The sequence below is a fragment of the Peromyscus leucopus genome, chromosome 4 (assembly GCF_004664715.2).
Source record: "Peromyscus leucopus breed LL Stock chromosome 4, UCI_PerLeu_2.1, whole genome shotgun sequence".
Taxonomy (NCBI): Eukaryota; Metazoa; Chordata; class Mammalia; order Rodentia; family Cricetidae; genus Peromyscus; species Peromyscus leucopus.
In genome coordinates this window covers 15555764-15580942 of record NC_051066.1, presented here as the reverse complement: position 1 = coordinate 15580942, position 25179 = coordinate 15555764, and the positions used below count along the sequence as shown (strand labels likewise).

At 45.6% G+C, this 25179-nt stretch overlaps 1 protein-coding gene across 1 annotated transcript in view; it reads right to left on the bottom strand.

Annotated features, from left to right (window-relative positions):
- Cacna1b (calcium voltage-gated channel subunit alpha1 B) overlaps window positions 1-25179 on the bottom strand; it is a 161911-nt gene that overhangs the window by 59140 nt on the left and 77592 nt on the right. The window contains exons 19-21 of the mRNA XM_028868647.2: window positions 22809-22915; window positions 15605-16396; window positions 14545-14762 (exon numbers count right to left, since the gene is read on the bottom strand). Coding sequence (XP_028724480.1) covers window positions 14545-14762; window positions 15605-16396; window positions 22809-22915 — 1117 coding nt within the window. The remainder of the gene's footprint in view (window positions 1-14544; window positions 14763-15604; window positions 16397-22808; window positions 22916-25179) is intronic.

The following is a 25179-nucleotide window of genomic DNA, read 5'->3' as shown; positions in this document are numbered from 1 at the left end:
ACTGACCCAATAGCAACGTGCACAGGTCATGATTTATCCCAGTGCCATCTGTGTTAGGCTGCAGAGAAGCAACCAGAAGGAAATGGAAATGGACAGGATGTGAAGGGACCAAGCAGGGGTGAATTTCAGGAGAGTCCAGCAGAAGTATTCTCAGCTCTCAAGGGACCCTAAAGGTCATCCTGACCTGTAGCCACAGGGCTGGGCTCTCATATGCAAGACCTTCCTTCACTGGCACAGGGTTACCATAGGGAGGTGAGCTTCCACACATTCTTACAGTTCTTAGCAGCCTTAAGGAACTGAAAAGACTGTCACTGAAGGCAGGAATTCCTGCAGGAAGGGACGGGAAATCTGGCCATAATGGCAGTGTCCAATACATGGTTCTCTGGGAGAGACATACAAAATGGTCCTTGGAATATGCTACACAGGAGAACAAGGAATCTGTAAAAAATGTTCACAGTATGTGAAAAGGACAAAAACCCAACTTAAAGGAACTCCCTGGGTCCAAATGGGAGAACCTGAAGCATCAAAAGTAACAGTGATTTCAAAAAAAAAAAAAATCAAAACACATCAAAATCTAAAATTTCAAAGTAATATTTCTTATTGATTATATTTGAGTTAGTTGCTAAGATACTGATTTCTTGCTCTGAAAATTCATAAGTAAGTGGACAAACATAAGCATGACACAAATGTATTTGGAGATAACCAAGTATTTCATAAGCAACAATCTTCCTCCCAGTAAAGATCACAATAATAACTGCAGAAGAAATAATGGAAATGTGGCCCTTACTGAAATTGCACATCAGATAACAATCGTCTTCATCACTGGAGCTACTGGGGGGAAAGGCTGATGGGGAATTTTACAAGGAAGGGCTCCATCTTAACCCACTGTTCCATTCTTACATCACCTATGGAGACCCGTGTGATGCTGCCCTGGGCCAAGCTGTCGTCACCGGAGCTCATCATACCATCAGGTCTCTAGATACGTAGGCATCAGATGTCTAAAGACATCTTTTGATTCTCACAAAATGACAATGGCATCTACTAGATGGAGGCCAAGTAGACTACTAAAACACAACATAGTTGCCAACAACACAATTTTGAAGGAATCTCAGTTCAGAAGCCTTGTCTACACCCCTATCAGTTAGCAGAGTGCAGTATGGGTAGAGAAAGGTACCACAGGACACCTGATATAATCAACCAACTCCAGCATATGGGAAGTTCTACCCAGCAGATAAACAAGGAAACACAAGAGAGATGCTTAAAAGAGAAGTTTAGACAGACTTTTTAAATAAAGGCAAATGAATGAACCTTGTCTGGATAATGATTCATACAAAACAACTATAAAAAGCTATTTCTGAGACAACTGTATGATTTGAACTTGGAATGTGTAATGAACAACATAAAGGAATTACTATCAGCATTCAGTGCAATAAAGCCACTATGATTATTTTAAACCCCTAATTGAGATGCCTACTGGCATGATTATTCTGAACACGATACAGAAGAAAACAAGAAACAAGCAGAATGTGACTGGCACATGAGAGCAAGCTAAGGGCGAGGAACAGAACACGGGGGTTCACTATGCCTGTCTCTACTTTTCATACATTTCAATTTTCCAAAATAAAAAGGGTTTTATTTTAGCAACCATGGATAGATGACAGAGCTATACAAAGGAACAATAATTTGAATTAACAACTGGCTTCTGAACAGAACAGGAGGCAGAGGACAATGGAATAATAGTCTCAAGAGGAGAAAAAATAACCCGCAGCTAGAACTCCATCCAAAGGAAAAGCACTTTTCACAACAATGCCAGAATACAGGTTGTCCAGAGAAGTTACCACTGTCAAACTCCATAAAAAAAGTTAAGAAACGTTTCTTCCAGCAGAAGAGGGCAGGAGAACCCCCAAAAGTAATCTAAAATATGGAAGCAATGAAAGCTAAAGAAGAATAATGAAGTCAACAAAAGGAAGGTGAAAAATACCGGGTAGAGCCAACCCTTTGGTATTGCAACACACCCATCCACAAAGTTCACAACTCAGAACTGTGCAGCTGGGCCCCTCCCCGAAAAGCCTCATGTTGTTCTAAGTAAAGCTTACGTTTGACTTGGGCCATGCTCATTTCTATCTTGAGTCACTGGCACAGGTTGGGCAAATCTGAGAAAAAACCTCTACTATTTGGAAATTCAAACCACACAGATGAATCAGACAAGAAACAATGAAACTTGAAAGGCAGACTTAAAACAAAAACAAGCTTCAAAAACTTACTTATAATCAAAAGAATCCTTAAGAGTGAAATCTAAAGCTTAAAATGCACAAAGTTGAGAAGCCAAAATGTCATGAGCTGAGAACATCAAAGGAAAACACAGGAAAAAGGACCTTGCAATGCAGATAAGAAAAGAAAGTAGGAAAAGGAACCGGTGAAGAGGAGTAATTAACAAGCCCAGAACAAAGACACAGCGGAGAAGGCCGAAATGCAGGTTGCCACTGCAAGTGACTTCAAGGGAGCAGCCTTGAGAGGAAGATAGAGGGAGGGACATCGGAAACATTGACAGGGCTCCAGGGGCCAGGCCTGAAGTCACAGATTTCAGGAGACTGGAAAAGGAAAAGCCCAAGTTCAAGAGTAGCCTGCACTAGAACAAGTTCAACACCAGCCCAGGCTACTTAGTAAGACCTTAGACCCTATCTCAAGACAAAAGGTAAAAAGAATTCTGGAGATGCAGGTCGGTGGTAGAACACTTGTTTAAAATATAAAATAAATATGGCTGGAAGGGCAGGAGGCCGCCTCACCTAGATGTGTCAGTTTTCTACATTTGTATTTCTCCCTGAACCCGCCACAAGCCATAAGGTCAATAAGGAGAGAGAACAAAGTCATCCCTAGTCAACATCTCTCACATACAGGAGATTAAAAACACAAAACAAAAAACTATGAACTTGGACACAGAAGTGAGCCATCTTGATTTGGAGCTCCAGAGAATAACTGAGGCAGATCGTCATTTAGGTAAGACTTTCATTTTTAAACAGTATTAATGCCATGAGCACACAGACAGAAGGACAGCAGCATGGTGGGGGCTCTGAGGGAGTTCAGACTCATGAGGCAGAGTCAGGGTTCCTTCCTGTAAGTGTCAGGGAAAAGGCGGACTTCATGCAGTCAGGCTGTCTTCAGTTCATGGGGACACAGGGAGGGGAGGGAATTCCAGGGCAGGAAGTGAGGAAGGAGAGGCACATTTAGTTACAGCACATCCACTAAAAGGGTGGGAGGTGTGTTGCCACCAGGAACCCTCTACTACCCTAGAGTCTGGCAATCTGAGCCTGTGAACTTCCTTGGTGTCTGCCATTTCTCTGGAATCTGGGCACCTGGGAGTCTGTTGAGGGGGTCAGGGATTCCCGGACAGGCTCTCAGAAGTGAACTTGCCACTTCCTTTACAGCAGCTAGGGGAAAAGAGGTGGGGTAGGGGTAGAGAAACTGCAGGCTAGCATGGTCTAGGCAACAATTTGGGTCTGGATCTAACAGGAAATGGGAAGATAAACTGAGATCTGAAGAACCACGCAGAGACAAAGGAGGAGGACAGTGTATCAGAGTCCTGGTGACATGAAATTTGGACATCAGTTCATGCCTGTCCTAGAAGAGAGATCCTATCGGTAATAAATAAATAAAAAGAATAGGTCTGAGGCCAGATAACTTGACCACTGCACCTGGGAACTTAGAAGTGGTGGACTTGCTAAGTCCCTGGGCCTGAAAGAAGCCACCTGGATCCTGCTACTGAAGACAAGAATCACTACAAAGAGGGAGCGAGCCACTGTATGCTGGTGAGGTTTCAGGGGCTGAGGTCAATGGTGCAACACACTAGAGCATACTTCAGCATACTAGAGCGTTAGAACGATAAAGAGCCCCCTCAACTACTGACAAGAATGCTAAATTCCATCGCACCCCTAGAAAAGGACACTGCTAACTAGAAAGCAAACACATTGCCCCAAACTGCTGACCTGTGCTCTACAGAATGAAATGTAACTGCTAGCAAAGAACAAAACAAAACAAAAACAACAACACAACCCTTTATTTTATCCTCATCTGAAACAGTATCCAATAGGCACAGCTTCTATAATAAGAAAATGGAAACTATTTAATGAAAATATCACACACACACACACACACACACACACACACACCTGTAAACAACTCTCAAACATGAAATAATGAATATAATTATACAAGCCAATTGCCAATGAGACAAAGGACCACAGACCTAACAGCCACGGGGAAGACTGGTGGAGACCTGAGAGATGTGAGGTGACAGCTCACCAAGTTCAGGAGAGAAAGTGAGAAAAACAAACTAAACAATAAATCGAAATCATTTCAGAAATTACAAGGAGCCCATGGAAGAAGAGATGGCTGAAAGTACTGCAAGGAAAAGATGGAGTGAAATTCATCAAGAGAACAAAAATTAAATAAGGGAGGATTTTTAAAAGGATTAGAGAGTCACACAGAAGCAACCAGGCCCAACTACAACATCTACCACACAACAGCAAAACGATGTGACAGAACTAATCATTAAAATGTAATTCCAGACATTTTCCCTGAAATTCAGTATCATCTACCAACTGACTTTCAGCACAAGTAAATAATAGAAAGGGGACAGTCCTTTTTTAACAAATGGTAATGAAGTGATTGGAGATCCCATAAGGGCCAGAGGCCAGGAGAGATCCTTAATCCTTACCTCATGCCACATAGAGAAATTAGCTCAAGATGTGACCTTCTGGACAGATGGAGTTAAAGTATCCTCCCCTCTCCATCCAGCGAAGCACACCTGGATATACGTGATCCTTGGGCAAGATAAACGTAGAGAGATTTTGAAAAATAGGAAGAAAATGGCAGGTCAGCCATGGAACCTTAGAGCCAAGGAGCAGCACAATAAGAACGCTTCCTTTTCTGAGTTTTATTGTATGCCTCACATATCCAGACTTGGCTTAGAACTCATAAACACCAACAAGCACAGCCTTCAAAACGCCCTGGTGAAAGGACCTGGGACCTGGGCCTAGCAGACCAGACAGCATGCAGGCACTAATCGCTATACCACTGCCAACTCAATAGAAACAAAACAAACGGTCCGTTTGTGCTCATACCAGCACAGGCTGAGGAAGGAAGCCAGACCTCTACCGCCCCTGCCTGTAGGAGGCAGCCCAGAGCCCCAGGTGGAGTAGGAGCGTGGGCTTCCGTCCCCACCCTCAGGTAACCAGATCCATAAGCCATGCAATAACAGTGAAGATCACACGGAGAGACTTCAAGTTTTACCAACAGTTAAGGAGGCACCCCTTCCCCATCTACCAAAATGAGTGCTAGCAGAAAACCAGGAAAAACACTACCAGCCAGTGGTAATCAGGTCCACCCTGCTGTTCATGGCAGTCACCTGAGAGCAGTGGAGACCTGCTGGGGAGCTGGTACACCCCGCTTAGGCCAGCAATAATGAAGTTTCTCTTCCACTGATGCTCACAGAAGCCAAGCCAGAATCTATTTCCCCACCTCAGCTGGGGTTAACATGGCAGTTCTCCATTTTCCTCCTTGAGTATATCACAGCAGACAAGCCAAAGCAGATTTAAACGAGATTCAGAGGCTCAGGGTATAATCCCCAAGTAGCTAGGTTTCAATAAAAAACAAAAAAACTGCTTGTCACACCAAGAACCAGAAAATCAACCTGAACAAGAAAAAACAACCAACAGGCACCACGAAAACAGATGTTAAGTCTATCTGACAAAGACTTTAAAATAGCATTCCAGAAATTCTTAACAGACAGTTGAAAAAACAAAAAACAAAACTTGAAGCAAACAAAAAGTAGAAAATCTCGTCAAAGAAATAGAAGACCTAAAGAACCAATTGAGGACTTTAGAATTGAAAAAACACAGTAACTAAAATTAAAAACTTGACAGATGGGCAGGCTCAACTGCAGAATGGAGGGCACAGAGGAACAAATCAATGAACTGGAAGGCAGGAAAATTAAATCACCCAATCTGATCAACAGAGAGAAAATATACTAAAAAAAAATCAATAGAGCCCAAGAGCCTTTGGGAGTACAACAAAAGATTAAGCATTCACATTACCGAGCCTAAGACTGAAAAAGGAAAAAGTGGAACCACGGAAGTACTCAAAAGACATAAAAGATGAAATAGTTCCAAATTTGCAAAAGACATTAACCTACAGAGTCAAGAAGCTGAGCAAACCCCAAACAGGATAAATTTGAAGAAGTCCACATCAAAATACAGTGTACTCAAACTTCTGAAATATAAAGACAAAAACCCTTGAAACCAGCGAGAGAGAAACAACATCTTACCTATGGGAAGGAAACAATTGGAGTGACAGTAGATTTCTCATCAGAAACCATGGATTCAGAAGAGGCACACGTTTTTTTCAAGTGCTGAAAAAAAAAGAACTGTCAACCCAGAATTCTAGACCCAATGAAAATATCCTTCAGGAATGAAGGGAACATCAAGACATTCTTGGATGAAGGAAATTAAAGAGAACCTGTCACCCGCAGATCTCTTCCAAAAGAATAGCTAAAGAAAGCCTTCCACACAGAGACAATTTATGAAAGAATATAGAATACCAGAAAGGAAGAAAGAATAATAAGAGAAAAATGATTAAATAAAGTCATTTCCTTCTTCTCTTCCGTTTTCTAAGTTATGTTTCACAGCTGAAATAAAAATTCAAACACATTCTGCTGAGATTCTAAACTTAGGCAGAGGAAAAATTTAAGAATATTATATTATAAACAAGAGGTATATATAGAGAAATTTTATACTATACAAACTGGCAGAATGAGTAAACTGGATTAAGTTATATAATAAAATAGCTAAAGCAATTACCATATACAACAGACACTTGAATGTACTATAGATAAACCAAACTGGGCTTTTAAATACATTCAAGTAACCTCCAAGAAAGGCAACAAAAACAAACTAGAAAAATAAAAAACATAGAGAACAAACAGAAACGAAAATTAGGATTTTTAAACTTAAGCTGTACTCTTATCAACAATTACATTAAATATAAATGTTATAATGCCAAATAAAAGAATTTGCAATGGATTAAACTATGACTCAACTACATGCTGTCTATAAAAATTCACTTTATGCCGGGCGGTGGTGGCGCACGCCTTTAATCCCAGCACTCGGGAGGCAGAGGCAGGCGGATCTCTGTGAGTTCGAGGCCAGCCTGGGCTACCAAGCGAGTCCCAGGAAAGGCGCAAAACTACACAGAGAAACCCTGTCTCGAAAAACCAAAAAAAAAAAAAAAAAAAAAAATTCACTTTAAATATAACTATACAACTAGCCTGAAAATGGAAGGTAGAAAAGATCAATTATGCAAATATTAATTAAAAACAGTACAGATGTTATCGCAAGGTAAGATAGATGTCAAATCAAGGAAAATTGCTGGGTTGGAGAAAGGCATGACGCAATGATGAAAAGGCTGTTGCACCAAAAGGACAAACCACAAATGTGTTCATATCTAACAGCAATTCACAAACGTGAAAGTAACGACTTACAGTGTGAAAGGAAAGGCAGATTAGACCCAAAGTTGCATTTAGAGACTTGAGTATCCTTTTCTCAACAACCGACAGATCTAGACATAAATAACACCCACATAGAAGACCAACCAACAGGATGGAACTGGCCTTTACACAACATTCCACCCAGCAACAGCAGAACACATGTTCTTTCCCAACTCCCATAAAACATCTATTGTGGCCTATATCCTGGGCCATGGAACAAAACCTAAAAACTTCAAGGAAAAGAAATACTATAGAATGTGGCTACTGACCACAAAGTAATAAAAGGAAGAGTTGATAACAGACAAAGGAAAATCTGCAAACACTGGAAACTATCCTGGTATCATCTCAACAACCCATGAGTCAAATTAAAATGTATCCCATGAAAACCTCTGGGAGAAACAGGCAGTGCAAAGTGAGAAACTTTCAGTACTACATGTTTGTATTAGAAAAGCAGGTGGCTGGACAGATGGCTCATTTATTGCTCTTGCAGAGGTTCCCAGCACCCATATGGCAGCTCACAATCACCTCTAACTTCAGTTTCAGGGGATCTGATGATGTTCTTCCGATCTCTGAGGGTACCAGGCATGCACATGCATACGTACACACAGGCAAAAGTATTCATGAACACAAATGAATCTAATAAAAATTTTTGAAAGAAAAGCAGGAAAACCAAATCATTATACACTCCTACCACAAGAAAACTAAAAAAGAACAAAGCAAACACAAAGCAATGGGAAGTAGAAATCAAATTAAATTAAAAACATGAAAATAGGCCAACAAGATGTTTCAATGGGTGAAGATACTTGCTGCCCAAGTCTAGTGATTTGAATGCAATTCCTAGGACCCACATAAAGGCAGAAAACAAATCAACCTAAGAGAGGTGTTCTCTGACCTCTGTATGCATGTGTACACACAAACACAAAAATAAAATTTAAAATGAAACTCCTGAAAACAGAAAAAAATCAACAAAACAATCCAACTTTTTCAAAAGATCAATAAAACTAACAATGTGGCAAGACTAAGAAAAAGAAGAGATGACAATACATGCCAATCAAAGGCGTGAAGTAGGAGCCTGAAGACATCACAAAGATAACAAGGGACCAACTATGGCGTACTCTACACACCATATATATAATATAAAATTGACAACGTCAGTGATGTGTAAATGTCCTCAAAAGTAGAAAGTACAAAACATCCAAAATGATATCAATAACATAATCCTGTGGGTACTAATTTAAAGTAACTCAGATGGAAATGCTTGTTTGGCAATTTCTACCAACTATTTAAAGGACAATTAGTAATTTAAAGGACAATTAGTACCCAGTTGAACATAATATACTCCGGAAATCAGCAGAGAGAAACAGTTTCATTAGATCTAAAACATTTTATGGATCCATTTTTACTTTGATACCCAAACCAGACAAGGACATTATGAAAAAGAAAACTAAAATTGATTGTGGTATCTCAGGTCTATAATCACAGTACTGGAAGGCTAAGGTAGGAGAATGGTAGGCTTGAGAAAATGTGGCATTGAATATCATAACCAGGACATAGAAAAAGAAAAAATAAAAAGTGAAAAAATTAAATTATTCATTTGTGGTTTTTATGTAGAGACTTTGGAAGGAATCTAGAAATACATGTTTAAGATAAAATACATAAGTAACTTAAGAAATTAGAAAAGTAACAACAACAAAATAAAACAAAAAAGATAATGATGACAAAATGAAAAATAGTGATTTTCTTACAACAAATTATGGTAGAAATAACAAATGAATTAAAATATTAATTTTCATTTTATAAAGATTACAAAGTATATAAACCACCAACTAATCTAATGAAGGAGAAATCACAGAAATGCTCAGATTCTAAAAATGACAAGGGAAAAAAACACTGAACAAGAAGTTAATTAAAGAAAAAAGAACTTAAGGCCGGGCAGTGGTGGCACACGCCTTTAATTCCAGCACTCAGGAGCCAGAGGCAGGTGGATCTCTGTGAGTTCGAGGATAGCCTGATCTACAAAGAGTTTCAGGACACTCAGGGCTACACAGAGAAACTCTGTCTTGACCAAGAAAGAGAAGAGAAGAGAAGAGAAGAGAAGAGAAGAGAAGAGAACAGAAGAGAACAGAAGAGAACAGAAGAGAACAGAAGAGAACAGAAGAGAAGAGAACAGAAGAAGAAGAGAAGAGAACAGAAGGGAAAAGAAAAGAAAAGAAGAGAAAAATAAAAGGAACAACTTAAGTCAATGCTTTGCTTGTTTGGTGTGCACACATGCACGTGTACACATGTGTAAAGGTGTGTATTTGGAGGCCAACAGTCAACACCGGGTATCTTCTTTAATCTCTCTCCACCTTATTTGGGGGAGACAGAGTTTCTTACTGAACCTGGAGCTTACTAGTAAGCAGTCTGACTGGCAGCAAGCCCCAGGGTCATCTCCCACCACTGAGCTTACAGGCTCACTGCTGGATTTTACATGGCTACTTGGGATCTAAACTAAGGTCCCTATGCTTGTGGGACAAACTCTACCAAATTACCCATCTTTCTTGTTCCTAAATGGGTAATTTTTTAAAGGAAAATATAATTTACCAAGCTCATTTCAAGAGACAATAAACAAATAGACAAGTATACAAAGAGTTGCCATTATATAAGCCCATGAGATAACTTTACAAAATTCTACAAAGACTGTGCCACAGCACCAAACAGTAAAACATTCCAATTCTTTTTATGAACTAATAATATTCCACAGGCCAGCTCCTCACTTGAGGCAAATTCCCCAGTTCACAGTCTTCTTTTGTAATGCCCAACACTCCAGCAAAATATGTCACTACAATGTTGTTACCTTTCCTGCCTAATGTTCATGTAGAAGGGTATGCCCACCCAGAACATAATATAATGTTTTTAACAGAGTAATGCAGAGAAAAACTCACAGGCAGGAGTCCAAATTCCAGTGGCAGATTATCAGAATCATGTACGGATGTTTTTAAAAGTACCTACATTTCAAGAAGGGACGTATCCAAAGCAATTCCTTATTAACAGCTATTTTAACCAGTGATCAGCAAAAATGTTAAATGTTTTATGCTCTAACATGATACTGCGTGACTTGTCAGTGTTTAACTGATATTTCATCATATTTTATGAAACTGTGCGGTTGGGTTAGCATGCAACATGGTAACTTTTTAAAACCATTTTAAATAAGAAAGGCAATGGATTCCTTGCTTAACATGTGAAAGATCCTAGTTTGATCCCCAACACCAGGAAAATACTGGCTGTAATTGGAACATCTGATTTTCAGGAGTGGAGTATTGAAGTCAAGTATGATGTGACTATATGGTATTAATATCCTAACCTTACAATGCTAAACACAGAATGATAAAACCACAGTATTCACCTCACTTTAAAGTACCAAGACAAACTCTTAAGAAAATATTAATGGAATCTAACAGCGCATTTCAAAATAAGTATAACTGGCCGGGCAGTGGTAGTGCATGCCTTTGATCCCAGCACTCAGGAGGCAAGGTGGGCGGATCTCTGGGGGTTTGAGGCCACCTGGTTTACACAGTGAGGTCCAGGACAGCCAGTGCTGTTACACAGAGAAACCCTGTCTCAAAAAACCAAAAAAAACAACAAACAAAAAAATCATGATGAAAATAAGTATAACTGTCTTAATCTGCATAATTACACTAGGTTTTCTGGTGCTGTGAGGCACACCAGCCACTTCACATAAGTCTCCTCACTAGCTTTTGTCACTACTGGGGACTATAATGATCACGTGTCTGGTGGTAAATGCTCTAAGACAGTAGCCAATGTCATTCAAGGGGCCATCATCTTGGCCAAAGCTTTCCATTATCTCTATATGGAGAGGCTATGGGGGAAAGAAGATTGGCCATCCTGTGAAAGGCAACAGGCCACTGTGGCTGTGCTGGTGTGCCTCACCTCTGCCCCAAGACCCATTGGCATCGTCTCTGCTCCTCCATCCAAGAAGCTGCTGCTACTGAGCGGTATTGATGCCTGCTACACACCAGCTAGGCCAGTGGTTCTCAACCTTCCTAACGCTGCAGCCCTTTAATCCAGTCCATGTCGTGGGGATCCCTAAACATAACAGTATTCCCTTGCTACTTCATAACTGGAATTTTACTACTGCTATGAATCATAATCTGATATGCAGGATCGCCGATATGTGATCCCAAAGGGGTCAAGACCCACCCACAAGTTGAGAGTCACTGAGCTAGGGCTACACTGCCACTCTAGCAGCTTCTCCAAGGCCACTTTTGACGCCATCTCCAAGACTGACAGCTACTTGACCCCCAACCTCTGGAAAGAGACCAAGTCTCCCTATCAGGATTCATTGTCCATCTTGTGAAACTCTACACAAAAGTCTCCATTCAGAGGATCTAGGCTCCATCAGTGGCTACCACATTTTTTATTTGTTAGCAGATTTAGCTCATTCTATTTTTATACCAGAAAAATAGAATGAGCTAAATCTGCTAATAAATAATGACTGACTGAGGTCTAACATTGCATAGACAGTTCCAGATCTGAAATCCATTGCTATATATCTCCATGCATAAGAGAAAATATGACCTCTATGGATGCTTTAAAGACTTAACAAAATTTAACTCTTTGAGCAGGCAAAAAATTTACTAAAATAGGAATTAATGTATACTAGAAACATGTTTCTACATATGTCTAAAGCCAGAATTTTTAGCCTAGTAAAGATAAAACAAGGCAAAGGTACCCAATAACCTGGATGTTTCCACCAATGCTATCAGACAGATTAAGAGATCTAAAACTTGGAAGAGAGATAACTGACTCACAGAAGTTTTGATAATGTAGTGGGGAAACAAAACAAACAGAATCAACATGAAAACTAATGCCTTGATTTGAGGATTCAGAAAAACAGGATAAATAGTAAACACATAAAAAATTTAAAATCAATACCCTAGATTTCTTCTTCTAGCAGTAGTGACAAGTATCAGATTAACCCCAAAAGGGATAATCATGAACACCAGACAGAGAACCAAATTGGTAGTGAACACTTATAATTTTGGCACTTTAAAGACAGAGGTCAGTGTCTGAGCTACATAGTGAGACCCTGTCTCGGGAAGAAAAATTAAACATATATGTATATACCAGGCATTCAGACACTAAAAGTCCAAGCCAGAGACTGGGAGAAAATACATATAAAATACATTTGATAAAAGACCTCTGTGAAAAATATAAAAAGAGGTGCTGGAGAGATAGTTGGGTGGTTAAAAGCACTTCCTGCTCTTACACACCCCCATGGCAGCATACGGCCATCTGTAACTCCAGTTACAGGGTTTCTGAAGCCCTCTTCTGACTCCACCAGCACCAGGCATGCACAAGGTATGGAAGCACACATAAAATAAAAATAGGCAAAGCATCCACACATAAAATAAAAATACGTAAGTCCGTGTGTGTGTGTGTGTGTGTGTGTGTGTGTGTGTGTTGAAAATTAAGCTATTAAACAAACCAATTAAAAGACCTGAATAAAAATCTCCCCAAAGAAGATACACAGATGTCAAGTAAACATAATGAAATATATTCAAAATCATACCTCTCTAGGAAGTTGCAAAGTTAAACAAACTCTGCTATATAGTTCATTAGAACAAGTAAAATCCAAACCACAGGTAACACCAGATTCAGAAGTACGTGAAGCAGAGAGAGCTTCATTGGTCGCTAATGGGAATGTATACTAACACAGCCACATTGAAGACATCTGGCAGTTTCATACAAAACTAAAACAGTCTTACCACATACAACTTCACAATCACGCTTAGGAGGTATGCACTCAGGAGTATAACAACATGAACCCTGAACATGTAACTACTAAAGCTGGAAGTAAATGAAATATCCTTCGATAGGTGCACAGACAATGGTGATATACCCAGACAGTGGAACTTCAGTGTGGTAAGAAATGAACTACCAAGCCATAGAATTAATTCCTTAAGTGTATAATGATAAAAGTTTTCTTTCTTTCTTTCTTTCTTTCTTTCTTTCTTTCTTTCTTTCTTTCTTTCTTTCTTTCTTTCTTTCTTTCTTTCTTTTTTAAGACAACCTGAAAATATGCATGCTGTATGATTCCAAGTATGTGACATTCTGATAAAAGGCCTGTGGCTGCCAGCACAGATGGGCCAGCTGTGGACAAAATCCCAGGGGGTCCCTGGGCTCACTCTCAGGCTACTCTTCAGAGAAGATAGATCCATTTGTGCACACAGCAAGTGAATCAAGAGTGGGCCATGATCAAGTTTTCCTCAGGGAACCTGGTGGCTAAGGAGTTAAAAGTCACCCCTCTCCACCCTTCTATCTTCCCAGACAAAGTGTGTGTGACTGACCGCACATGTGGGTGGGTGTGCATGGGGTAGCTCATGCGGCCTATTCAGAGCTCAGTGCTGCCTGGCCTTCCATAGGCTCTGCCTCTCTCCCTGGAATGGTTTCTTTCACTCTCATGTCTGTCTGTGAGGACCACATCCGTCAGCCTTCTAACTACATGGCTTATTCACTATGCTCTCACTGCATGCTCCTTTCTGGTTTCATACACACAGGCATGAGCAAGGGAGGAGAGCAAGTCGCACGAGGGGGCGGGGTCTAGGGCAAGGCTACAGGAGCACATGACTAGGCAGAGGACAGCTCCGAGACCCTTGTCCTCACCTACCCACCCCCAGCACCAGTCCTTACCACCTTTGGCAAGCAACAAAAGATGAAGATGGAAGTGCCCACCTACCACTGTGTCCCCAGAACTCTGACCCTGAGCATGGCATAAGCCAGCAATGTGAAAACAGTTTTTTAGGAGGAGGGACAAGGATATTTAACATCTATCTGCCTCCAGGGCAATGGAAAGCCAAGATATCAAAGGACAGCTACTGATAGCAAAGAACTTGGTCTCCATCAGGAGAAAATTCAGAGAAGTCATCTGGGTCCCCAGGCACTGACAGAGAGCAGCAGCAGTGGGGTGGCTGGGCCTGCCATTGGTACAGGAAGATACTCACTGGGCACGACAGTGGTCTCCCCGGGGGGGCCTGTCAGGGTCACCGGGACATGCACAGTGGTGCTGGGGTCTGAAGGCTGACTGCCCATCCGGGTGACATTACGCTGGTTGTCTGCATCTTCTGGTTGTTCTTCCACTTTCTGGAGACAGGTGCTGGGCAGCATGTGCAGAGGGCCCACACCTGTAACTGCAATGGCCTCCAGATCACAGTGAGGTTCCCTGAAACCAGAATGCTCATTAGTCTGATGCAGTAGGTCAAACTCCTTATGGGTTTCTCTCTACACAAGGCAAGTAAATCTTGGGCTACCACCTCTCCTCATGTTTTGCATGGTTCCTATTACCCTACACACATTGTCATTAGGTCTAACAGGAGGGTATAGAGCTGACCCATCTGCTTTTAACAGAGCCAGACACTATTGGTATTATAGTCTGTAGGAGGATCAAAACCGCTTGGAAAAAGAAGCAGTCTAAAGTAGGCCATTTTCCCTCAGGACACCCTGCCAGGGTTATCCTCCACCCGACTCCCCAGGAAAGGCCCAGCACAGAGTTCTACCCACAGAAGGCAGTGCTCTGTAGACTGATGGTCAACAACGGCCTCCAGCTGTGCCTAGCCTGGTTTCTGCCGGTCAGCAGTCAACCAGCAAGCACAAAGACCATAGCTTCAACCTCGACCTCCAGTCTCCAGGTCTCTTCAAGAGTCAGAGCCAAAAGGCGGGACAGTACCCTCTGGTCCATTTTTTGTAAACTCAGCTGGCAACCTTGCTTGTTTCTCCTCTCCCAACATCCTCCCCTTCATCTACAGTACCCCCAATTTTCTCTTCTCCTGGGTGCTCTGCTCCTTCCCAGGTCAATGTGTTCCCAATGTCTCCGGTCTCTCCCTAAGTCCTTTGTCCCTCCCTGTGTGTCACTGAGTACACACTAGTTGTCACAAGGGATTTACCAAAGGGAAAATTGGGGGGGGGGGGACACAACAGGAGCAGCCTGGCGGAATCATCCTGTACCTTTCTATTATTTGCGTAAGGGCTCCTAGCCCCCTCCCCCATACCCTGCCTCTTACATACTTGGGCTGGTGGTTTCGGGTTTCCTTATCCCCTTCTGCCACGGCGCTCTCCTTCTCTGCAGCCTCCCTCTCAGGGGGTTCAAGTGTTGGTGGCCCCTTATGCCTTGCACGGTGCCGGCGTGTGGGCTCCTCGCTGTTCTCTGCCTCGCGGGGGCCCGTGCGGGGGCCTCGATGTCGTGGGCGTCGCTCGCCCTTGGGTGCCAACACTGGTGCGGTGCCCTCTTTACCCGAGTCCTGTGCATGCCGGTGGGCACGGTGTCGCCGGGGCTCGCGTTCAGCGGCCTCCTCTTCCGGGGAGCCACGCCGGTGGTGACGCCTGTTGCGCTCACAGCGTGCTTGCACTTCAGCCCCTGCAGCATCCTTGCTGTGACTGCGACGAGGGCGCGGACGTTCCTCCCGGGTCGTGGTTGTTTCGGTGTTTTCGCTCTTTGGACAGTCTGTCCTGTCCTGTTCGCCGCCGCCAGCAGGGGCCGTGGTTGAGCCCTTGTCCCTATCACGGTGCCGGTGGTGCCTGCGTGGAGGGTCTGCACTTTCAGCCGCCTCCGTGCCTTCGGGCTTCGACTTGTTCCCCACAGGTCCCCGCAAGCCATCCCGGCCAGGCTCCACCACTAGGGGCCGGTCCATGTGTGTCTTCATGTCTGGCCTCACATGGCGTGTGCTGGCATAACGCAGGCGCTCCTCGGGGTCCATCTCACTGTACAGTGCCTCACAGCTGGCACGCAGGTTCTGTAGCCTTAGCTGACTGGCCCGCTGCTCCCACACTGAGCGCGCCTTGGCCGAATTCTGCTGCCTGCTGCGGGGAGACTATCATGAGTGTCACCATCCAACTTATCTCTGCCTCACAGGGAAGCCGCAGATGAACACAAGCGATGGAGGAATGTGGGGACAGGGAAGGAGAGGTAACCAGAGCCTTAAAGACCCCTGCAATGTTGCTGATGGGGGAAGAATGGGGGTAGGGGTGCAGTTCAGCTCCTCCTGTCAATGTCCCCGAGTCTGAAAGGTGCAAGGCTGTGAGGATGCCAGGTACCAGCATGAGTAGGTAAAGGGGCAGCTAGCCAGGAAGGCAAAATGGGAAGGGAGACCATCTTGCAAACCGAGAAGAACCGATGGAGGCACCCTGCAGTCTGCCTTGGGAGCTGGCGGCCCAGGAGGGCTAGACAAATGGACACCTCTAGAGGCACTTACCCTTGGTACCTCCCAAGGGAGCAGGTGGCCCTGTCATGAGCAAACAGAACTTCTGCTGCATTCTGAAGCACTCAGGCAGCTCCCACTATTTGGCTCAACCAATTACCAGGAGCCAAAGTCATGTCTAGAGCGGAGGAAACCTGTTTTGCAGCCACCAGTGCCCTCCTGGCTCTGTCGGGAGCCTCATACTCCACTGAGAAGAGAGTTGGACATACCCTAGAAATCCTCCAGCAACAGGGGTGGGCAGCAGTCTAGTTCAGTTCTCACTGAACCATAAAAGGCTTCACCTTCATTCAAATCTCACTGGCCCAGACATCTTCTGTTCCCACATCCTAAACAGAGAGCTCTTGTCCATTCTGGGTTCTTTACTGGATAAAGCCAGCAAAGGATGTGGCCCCAGGCCCACCTCTGCCAAGTGGAGACCTCATTTGAGGCTACAGCCTCATCCTTCGGTCTGGAGGCTTCTGGATAACCCCGGCATTGTCTGGGGGTTCACTAACAATGACAGCGACAGCATCGGTGCTCTGGGTTCCATACCCACCTCATACAGCCTTTATGACCACCTCGAGGTGCTTTTCCTGTGCCCATTTCAAAGGATGAGCACTGAGCCTAGAAAGAGGGCATGATCTACTTGGGGTCCAGAGTTAGTCGTTGATGGAGTTAGGTTCACATGCATACAGGGCAGGAGGAAAGAAGTGCCTGAAGAACACGCAAGCTCTCAGCCAGCCCCCAACTGCCTCAAACCACAGGTGCAAACTGTGCCCCAGGGGACGGCCCAGTCACCGGAAAGACTGTTCAGTGGGAGGCCTGCAAATCTTATCCTTTCTCTGTGAGGAGCCAGCCCCGGGCAAGTCTGAAAGCCAATAAAGAACAACAGAAGCTGTGCCTCCTCCCCTAGGAGCTCAGGTGAGGTTGACAGAACAAGAAGCATCTGCTACTTGTCCTCACCGGGGCATCACACCCATGATATCTCTGCTCCAAGAATGCCCTCTACTACCCACAGAGCTTCCTTGTCCCTGTAGGGCTCATCTTTGCACAATGCTGGAAGACTAGAAAAGGAACAGGGCCTGAAGATATGCACCCATCGTCAAGATCCTGGGAGGGTTGGTGTCTGGTCACTACCTGGACCTCTCAACCAGTCAGTACACAAGATGGGCCTGGCTTCTGAGTCCTTTCATCAGCAGAGAGCTGGCTGGCTCAAAGGAGCATCAGGGCTGGGGCCAGCACCACAGCTCTCTGTTGTGAACGATGGGCATTGAAGACAACAAGGGTATGCACAGGCCTGACGCCCCAGCTCTGTGGGATGGCAGGACTGGGCTCACTCAGCCCTAGCCTTGCCCCAGGTATGACCCTCTCTCAGGAACCACCTCAAGTACAGAAGAATACAGGTTGCCCATGGGACTAGAGGGTATCACTGAGCTTGCAGGGGCCCCTCAAAACATAGAACAATACCAACTAGCTGGCAAAGGGCTGCCCACTCACCTCTGCTGGCTGCTACAGCCCCCCAGTCCATTGCTCTGAGACCTAATAACACCAGACTGTTTATCTGATTCACAAACCCATAGAGACCACGGGCTCCTCCCAGGACAGATTCCCAAGTCTCATTCTACACATCTGGGCCATCCTGCCCTTGCCCTGGTCACTCTCTACAGCTGTTCTTTGACCTCTGCCCATTGTGGCTAGGACAGACAGCTCACTCTGTTCCTCTTCAACAACTTCAGAAGCATTTCAAGATCCTCTCTTGAAAGGCAAACTCCTTGCTGACCTATCTTGCTATATGGCTGGCAGCACTCCTCAGGCAGAATCCACACTGAACAGGGCTCCCTAAGGAGCCCCGGGGAAGAGCTGCTCTCAGGATGTCCTGGTCCCAGTTTTAAACGCTATCCAGCCATATATGGAAGGTGCGAGGCTCTCAGCTAAGGCACCCTGGACAACTCAAGGCTCAGAAAGGAATCTTGAGTGTCTGTGCTCCTGCTGTGAGTCTCTGAGCAGAGCTGGCCTGTCACCTGATGCTATGGAAGGGTGAGGCATCCCCGGTGTGTACCACTGATACCTCACTTCTGCCATATGGAAGTTACTGAGCACTCAAGAGGCTTTCTCACTCTACCAGGCATCAGGGCCCCAACATCCGGCGGCATCTCACACTTGTGAGAAGAGTCAGACTGCTCTGTGCTGCTGTCAAGGAGGCACACAAAGCAGCCACGAGACACAGAGGGGACCCGACCATCCACGCAGAGGGCCCAACTACAAACGTTCCTTCTCTACCATGAGGAGCCACTGGCAGCTGACAACACCAGCACTTCCCTGGGAGCTCAGATGAAGTCAGGAGGGAAACAGGACTGTCACTTACAGGTCCGGGCCCCATCCCTGAGGGAAGAATCAGGAGCACATCTCCCAGGAAGAGCTACTCAGGGCAACTAGCCAGGCTGGTGTCACCGCCAGGAAGGCCAGCTTGGTCTGCTCCCTACCTTATTATCCTCTCCTGTGAACAGAATGTGGGTCCCCATTCTGCTCCCAGGCCCTCAGCATTCATCCCTGGATTTTTAGTATTCCCCTAGCCTATGTACTACAAGCTCTATAGAAGCTTTGTTCATACTAAAACAAGGCTGCCTCAGTTTAACTGACTCATCTCCCCAAAGTAAGGAGGGCCTAGGAGGAGCCAAGGAATGTCACCAAGAACTCTCTCTGCCACCCCTGTGCACAGGACTTCATGATCAGCACAGAAGACCTGAGTCTACAGAGTTCCAGCCTATCCAAGAAGTAGATACATACAAGGTACTAGAGTGACTGCACACAGACAGACAGCAGACAAAAGGACAGAGACCAGAAGGGAGAGGAGGGCCAAGCTCAGAAAGACCTGGGCCTGTGAGGAGGACTTGGGGACAACAGGGAACATGCCCACTACTCCCACAAAAGGCTGGGCTGGAGCTGCCCATGAAGCAAATGACTGGGGGGAAGCAGTCAGGTGTGGAGGGAATAGGTGTGCACATAGTTATCATGGAGCCACAGATGGAGAATCGTAGCAGAACCACTCACGGTGAGTTTACGCTGGAGACAGATGAGCTGCGAGATACAGTACCTCGAGTTTGCTTTACAAAACTGCACATGCAAGAAACAAAACATAAACAGGAGTGAGAAAACCAGAGAACGTTCTGAGACACAAGTGGCACTTGGGCACCACGTCAGTGCAGGTGCGGGCCACAGTGCACATCTGGCAGAAGGCTGCAGATGCATCCACCAGACAGGCACTGGCCAAGACCAGGGCTAAAGAGAAGCTGAGAACCAATTCTACATGTGCAGAAAAGTGAGGCTAAAGTGAGCCAGTAAACCCTACATGGCTAGAAGACAAGACACAGTTCTCTCCGAGACCATCCATCACCACAGCCTGGCCCACACTGCCCTGGGAGGAATGGTCTGGGAAGAGTTACAGCCACCTTTATAGCAATTCCAACAGTCTCCCACACCTAGAGACCCGGGCAGGCTGACCTAAAGCTGTGGGCTTTGGATGAGCACATGGCAAATACAGGAGGCAAGAGCACCCTTACCATGTGAGGCTACAGGCACCCACCCCACCTAGCTTCCCCAAAAGCACCTGGCCTTTGCTCCCAGACCCTCAGTTCCCAGATTCAAGTCCCACGGCTTCTAGGTCACAGAGACCCCAGGAAGGAATCAGGCTGTCACCAATCCACCTCCCATGTAGCTATTGCAGCCACTTCCAAGTGATGGGGAGAAGTTTTTCTAAAAACAACAGAGAAAGCAAAAATCTCTTTATAGTCACTTCTTTTCACACTGGCTTCCCAGGGATGGTTGGGGCTTTCCAGTGTCCCTTTCTAAAGGCCGAGACCTTTACACACTGTACACTGAAAACAGTTCACCTTCACAAAGGCCCCAGTGTGAGCAGGCATGTAAGTATATCACAATTCTGCCGAGACAGTGACTGTGAGTGTGAGACTGGGAGCATGAATACAGGACTTGTGACTGAGATTTTTGAGTGTGTGACTTGTGAGTGGGAGATCATAAGCCTATGTGTGAATGTATGTGATAACATGTAATATTGTGAACGTGAGACTATGCAAGACATGAGTGGGATTCCGTGTGTGCGCGCGCGCACGCGCGCACACACACCTAGAAGACTAGGCAAAGATGAGGAGTCACAGCAGAGAACAGAAGATACTCCACACTTAGTGGCCTACTCCTTAGGAGCTTCCATGGGGGCTACACAGGACTGTGCCTCACCCCAGCAATTCTGGAACCACCTGCCATGCTTCCCAGAGCACAGAAGGCCTCACTCACCATGCATACTGAAGGTCCTTCAGCAGCCCCACGCCATCCCAGGAGACACCGCTGTAAGACTGCCAAGGTTTCTGACAGCCACATTCTCCCCAGTCTGGCAGCAAACCACCAGAGGGAGCTCACATACAGCTCCTGAGCCCTCAGAGGTCTTAGCATGAGTGGCAAGAGCCAAAAACAGCAGCCCTCACACCCGGTACCATGAACACACGGGAGAGGGCTCACCTAGCGTAGCCGATTCCCCAGAATCTCTAGTCAAGTCAGACTAACATATACTGTTGTACATAGCCCGTCCCTGGGGATGCACATCTGCAACAGTGTCTCCAAGCAGGGACAGTGGGGGAAGGAATGTAGGGGCAGTTCCTTCTGGGCTACACTAAGGACTCTCTTCCCTAGGCATCAGTCTAGACAGGAACACCTCCAGGAATGGCAGCCCTAGAGGCAGCAGGAGCTGCTCATATCTAGGAACAGCAGAGAAGGCACATGCTAAAAAGAACGTCACTTCATGCCACAGGTCTACGTGAGGCTGGGAGCTCATCATGCCAAATGTTTACCTGCCATCCTCTCTACAACTGACCACCACCAGCTCACAGAGCTCATATAAAAGACACAAGGAGGGACCTGTCAGGTCTCATCAACCTTAGGATCAAGTTATTGAGTCAGCAATTGAACTAGCCAGACAGTGAAATGACAGGGTAGACCACTGAGCTCCACAAGCCATCTAAGCAACCAATGCCACGCCCCAAGCCTGCTGGTTCCCAGGAGCTCAGTCCCTATGGGCTGCAGCCCTTCTGGCTGACAATTCCCATGCCAAATGCTTTCTCTACACTTAGAGACAAGTGCTCTGAAAATACTATCTGATGACCTCTTGGAAGAAACAGAACCACTTTGGGTACACACACACACACACACACACACACACACACACACGCACACGCACACGCACACGCACACGCTCACACTCACGTACTCAATCACTACACCAACATCCACAACCAACCAATTCCAACACATAATTTAGCAGTGCAGGCATAAGTCACCACAAGGTGCCAAGTCAAGGTCATGTGCCCAGCCTATGAAAAGTATGTGGCAAGATGAGTGTGCAGCTTCAATGCCAGCAGGGTACTTCTCCAAAGAGTCACCTATGGCCAAGCCACGTGCCCAACTGTCCTGACTCCTACACACTAAACTCCTCCCAAGTCCCTAGACCTCTATGAATGTCACTGTACCTGACAGTCAGCTAGCTGGCAGGGAGACTGGATCTTCCCAGAGTACACCTGCCCTTTCTCATCACAGATGCCTCCATGCCAAGCACTTGCAGAGACATTTTTGGAAGTGGCTGGGCTGTCAAGGCCACTAAAACCTTCTGTCTCACAAAGTACATTTCTGGAAAATTGTGTGTAAAATCTACATGCTGACTCTTTGCTCCCCTGACCCCAGCCAGGGCTTTGCCAAGGAATGAGTACTAGGGCCACCCAAACACCATCCAGTGAATCAGAAGACCAGCTAACCCTACCCAACATGAAGGCCACATCCTCACACTCTGCCCATGTTCAGGCTGGGGAAAGCCATAAAGTATGCCCAAGTGAGCCCTGTGCTCAGACTCCTTTCAACACAGTTCAAGGGGACGGCTGTGCCTTCACCAGGCCTGGCCAAGGCAGGGGTTCTGAGGAAGACATAGGCTCTGCTGCTTCCCAAAGCCACCCATATTCCATCCCCGGGAGCCTTACGCGGCGATGGAGATGTTGGCAGCAGACATGGGGCTGACTTCAGCTACTTCTTTGGCCTTCTGAAGAGCAAGCTTCTGATTGGCTGCTTCTTCCATCTCCTCTTCATCCTGTTTGAACAACAAAACGGACTGTCTTCTTAAGGTGCTGTGGCCACTCTGAGGCTACCTGCTCTTCTTCCTAATCCCTGTATATGTCTTCTGCCCTCCAGACCCTTGAGCAGACATCCAGGTCCTGGGTGGGCAGAGTGACCCAGGATGAGTTCTCTGTAGTCTTCTTCAAGGCCTCCCCTCCTAAGTCTGTGGCTAGAAGTGACAGTATCCAGGATTCCTGCATCAGTGTTGTCTAGCTTGTGCCGTCTCCAGCAGGTTTCACAACGTGATGACTCCATATCTGTGCCTGTAGCCAGACCTTATTCCCGAGTACCCCTAGACCAGTACAAACCCACTACCAGAATTTTTTTTTTTTAACCTCAGGTTTATCACAGCAAACCTGTTCCTCTTTCCATCCCTGTGTCCTTCTAGGAGCTCCTGAACCACTTGAACAAATGTGGCCTACCCCACAAGGCCAGGAATGAGGACAAGATGCCAAGCTCTTCCTGTTCCCACTAGGACTATATTCCCCCTTTGAGTTTCTCTGCCTGAACCACTCAGATTCCATGAAGCTCCACATGGCTGTTTGCCACTGAAATGGGACTTGTGTTTGTCCAGTTACCTGTCCAGGAAGAGGAATCAACAGCTAAAAGACCCTCTGACCTTGATCCCATGTCGCTAAGCGAAACCAACAAGCTATGCTCCAGGACTCTGAATCAATACCGCTGCTGAGTCCATGACCCAAGAAGGAAGACCTCCATGCTGTTCATGCTAACTACTGGGCCCCCCATGGTTTCTTAAAACTCCCAAGCCTAGGCCTACTTAGCTCCCCTGAAAGCTAGCATTCCTTAAAATGTACCCTAATCTGCTTGAGGAGCACAAAAGAGACGACCCTCAGGCTTCAGGCCCAGGAAAGAGATAACTAGTTTCCTCATACAGCACTCCCAACCATGTACTCTTTAAAGGTAGGAGACCAGTCCTGATTTACAGCACCCTGGGAAAGAGCCCTCCTAATCACTCCAAGGTAGGTATATGTTAAATGCCATAAATATCCCATGAATAATTTGTTTGAATTTATTTCCACTTCACAGAAACATAATTAGTGCTATAACACACTTATCAAAGTGTTAAGTTATTACCATTTCACTATTCAATATGCCCTATAGGTTCATCTATCAAATGCTTTGTTTAGGAAATGAGGTCTAGCTGGAAGGCCTAGGTCACCAGGGGATGTCACTGGATCCTGTATCATGATCTGGCCCCTTCCTATCCATCTCTGCTCCCTAACCACCAATAAGAGAGCCACTGTGATCCACCACAACTTTCTGCCATGATGTCTGACTTTGCCATGGGGCCTAGGGACAGAAGAGTCAGCAACAGTGGACTGGAAGCTCTGAAACCATGAGGCAAAATCAAATCTTCCACCTACGGGTCCTGCTTCTCGAGGTGTTTGTCACAGCAATGAAAAGCTAACATGGAATGGATTAAGTCCTCCCTTCTAGGGCTCCTGCCCAACCCAGGCAGTGTCATGTGATCAGACAGACAGACTTCCATTGGTCCCAATTCCCAAGGCAGGAGGAGTCCTGTATAGGATCCATCAGAAAGAGTTCTGTTTACAGACAGGTCCCTGGAGACACTGCCTCCTCAGCTTATTCTTGCCCACAAGGGAACTAGCAGAGAGACATCAGGACTCAAGTGTTCTCCTGCACAGGAACTAATGTTGCTGGCATCCCAAATTCACATGGTTCCAGAAACACTAACACCAAGGACAGCTCTGGAAATACATGGGTTCCCCGGGCGGTGCATGTCAACCAGGGATCTGACCACAACAGGATGGCAATCATCAACACTGGCCAGACTGATGACAATAAGCAAGCTGATAGAATTCCTGAGTCCTCAGAAGCCAGGGATCAGAGCAAATGGGGTGTCCTGGACTCAGGCCCAGCCTAGGGGGGCATGAAGAAGAGGAAGGCTAAGTGGAAGCCAAAGGAGGTTCATGGCCACCACACTGCATAAGCAAGGCCCTCTTCAAAGCATCTAAACCCGCGTTCCTCAGACCCAGAACAAGGAAAACACAAGACTGAGAAGGTCAGACTTGGGAGAAGTGCACAGGTGCCAACCTGAGCATCAGAGAACTCACAGCACCCCTTACAGAGACATGGTACATGCACACACATACGACATTTGTAATGCACGCGGTAGCAACCTCCATACTGGACCCAAAAGTTGAATCAAAACACAAGCCTAAGGCTGACAGCAGGCAGTCTAGCTACCTAGCGGGC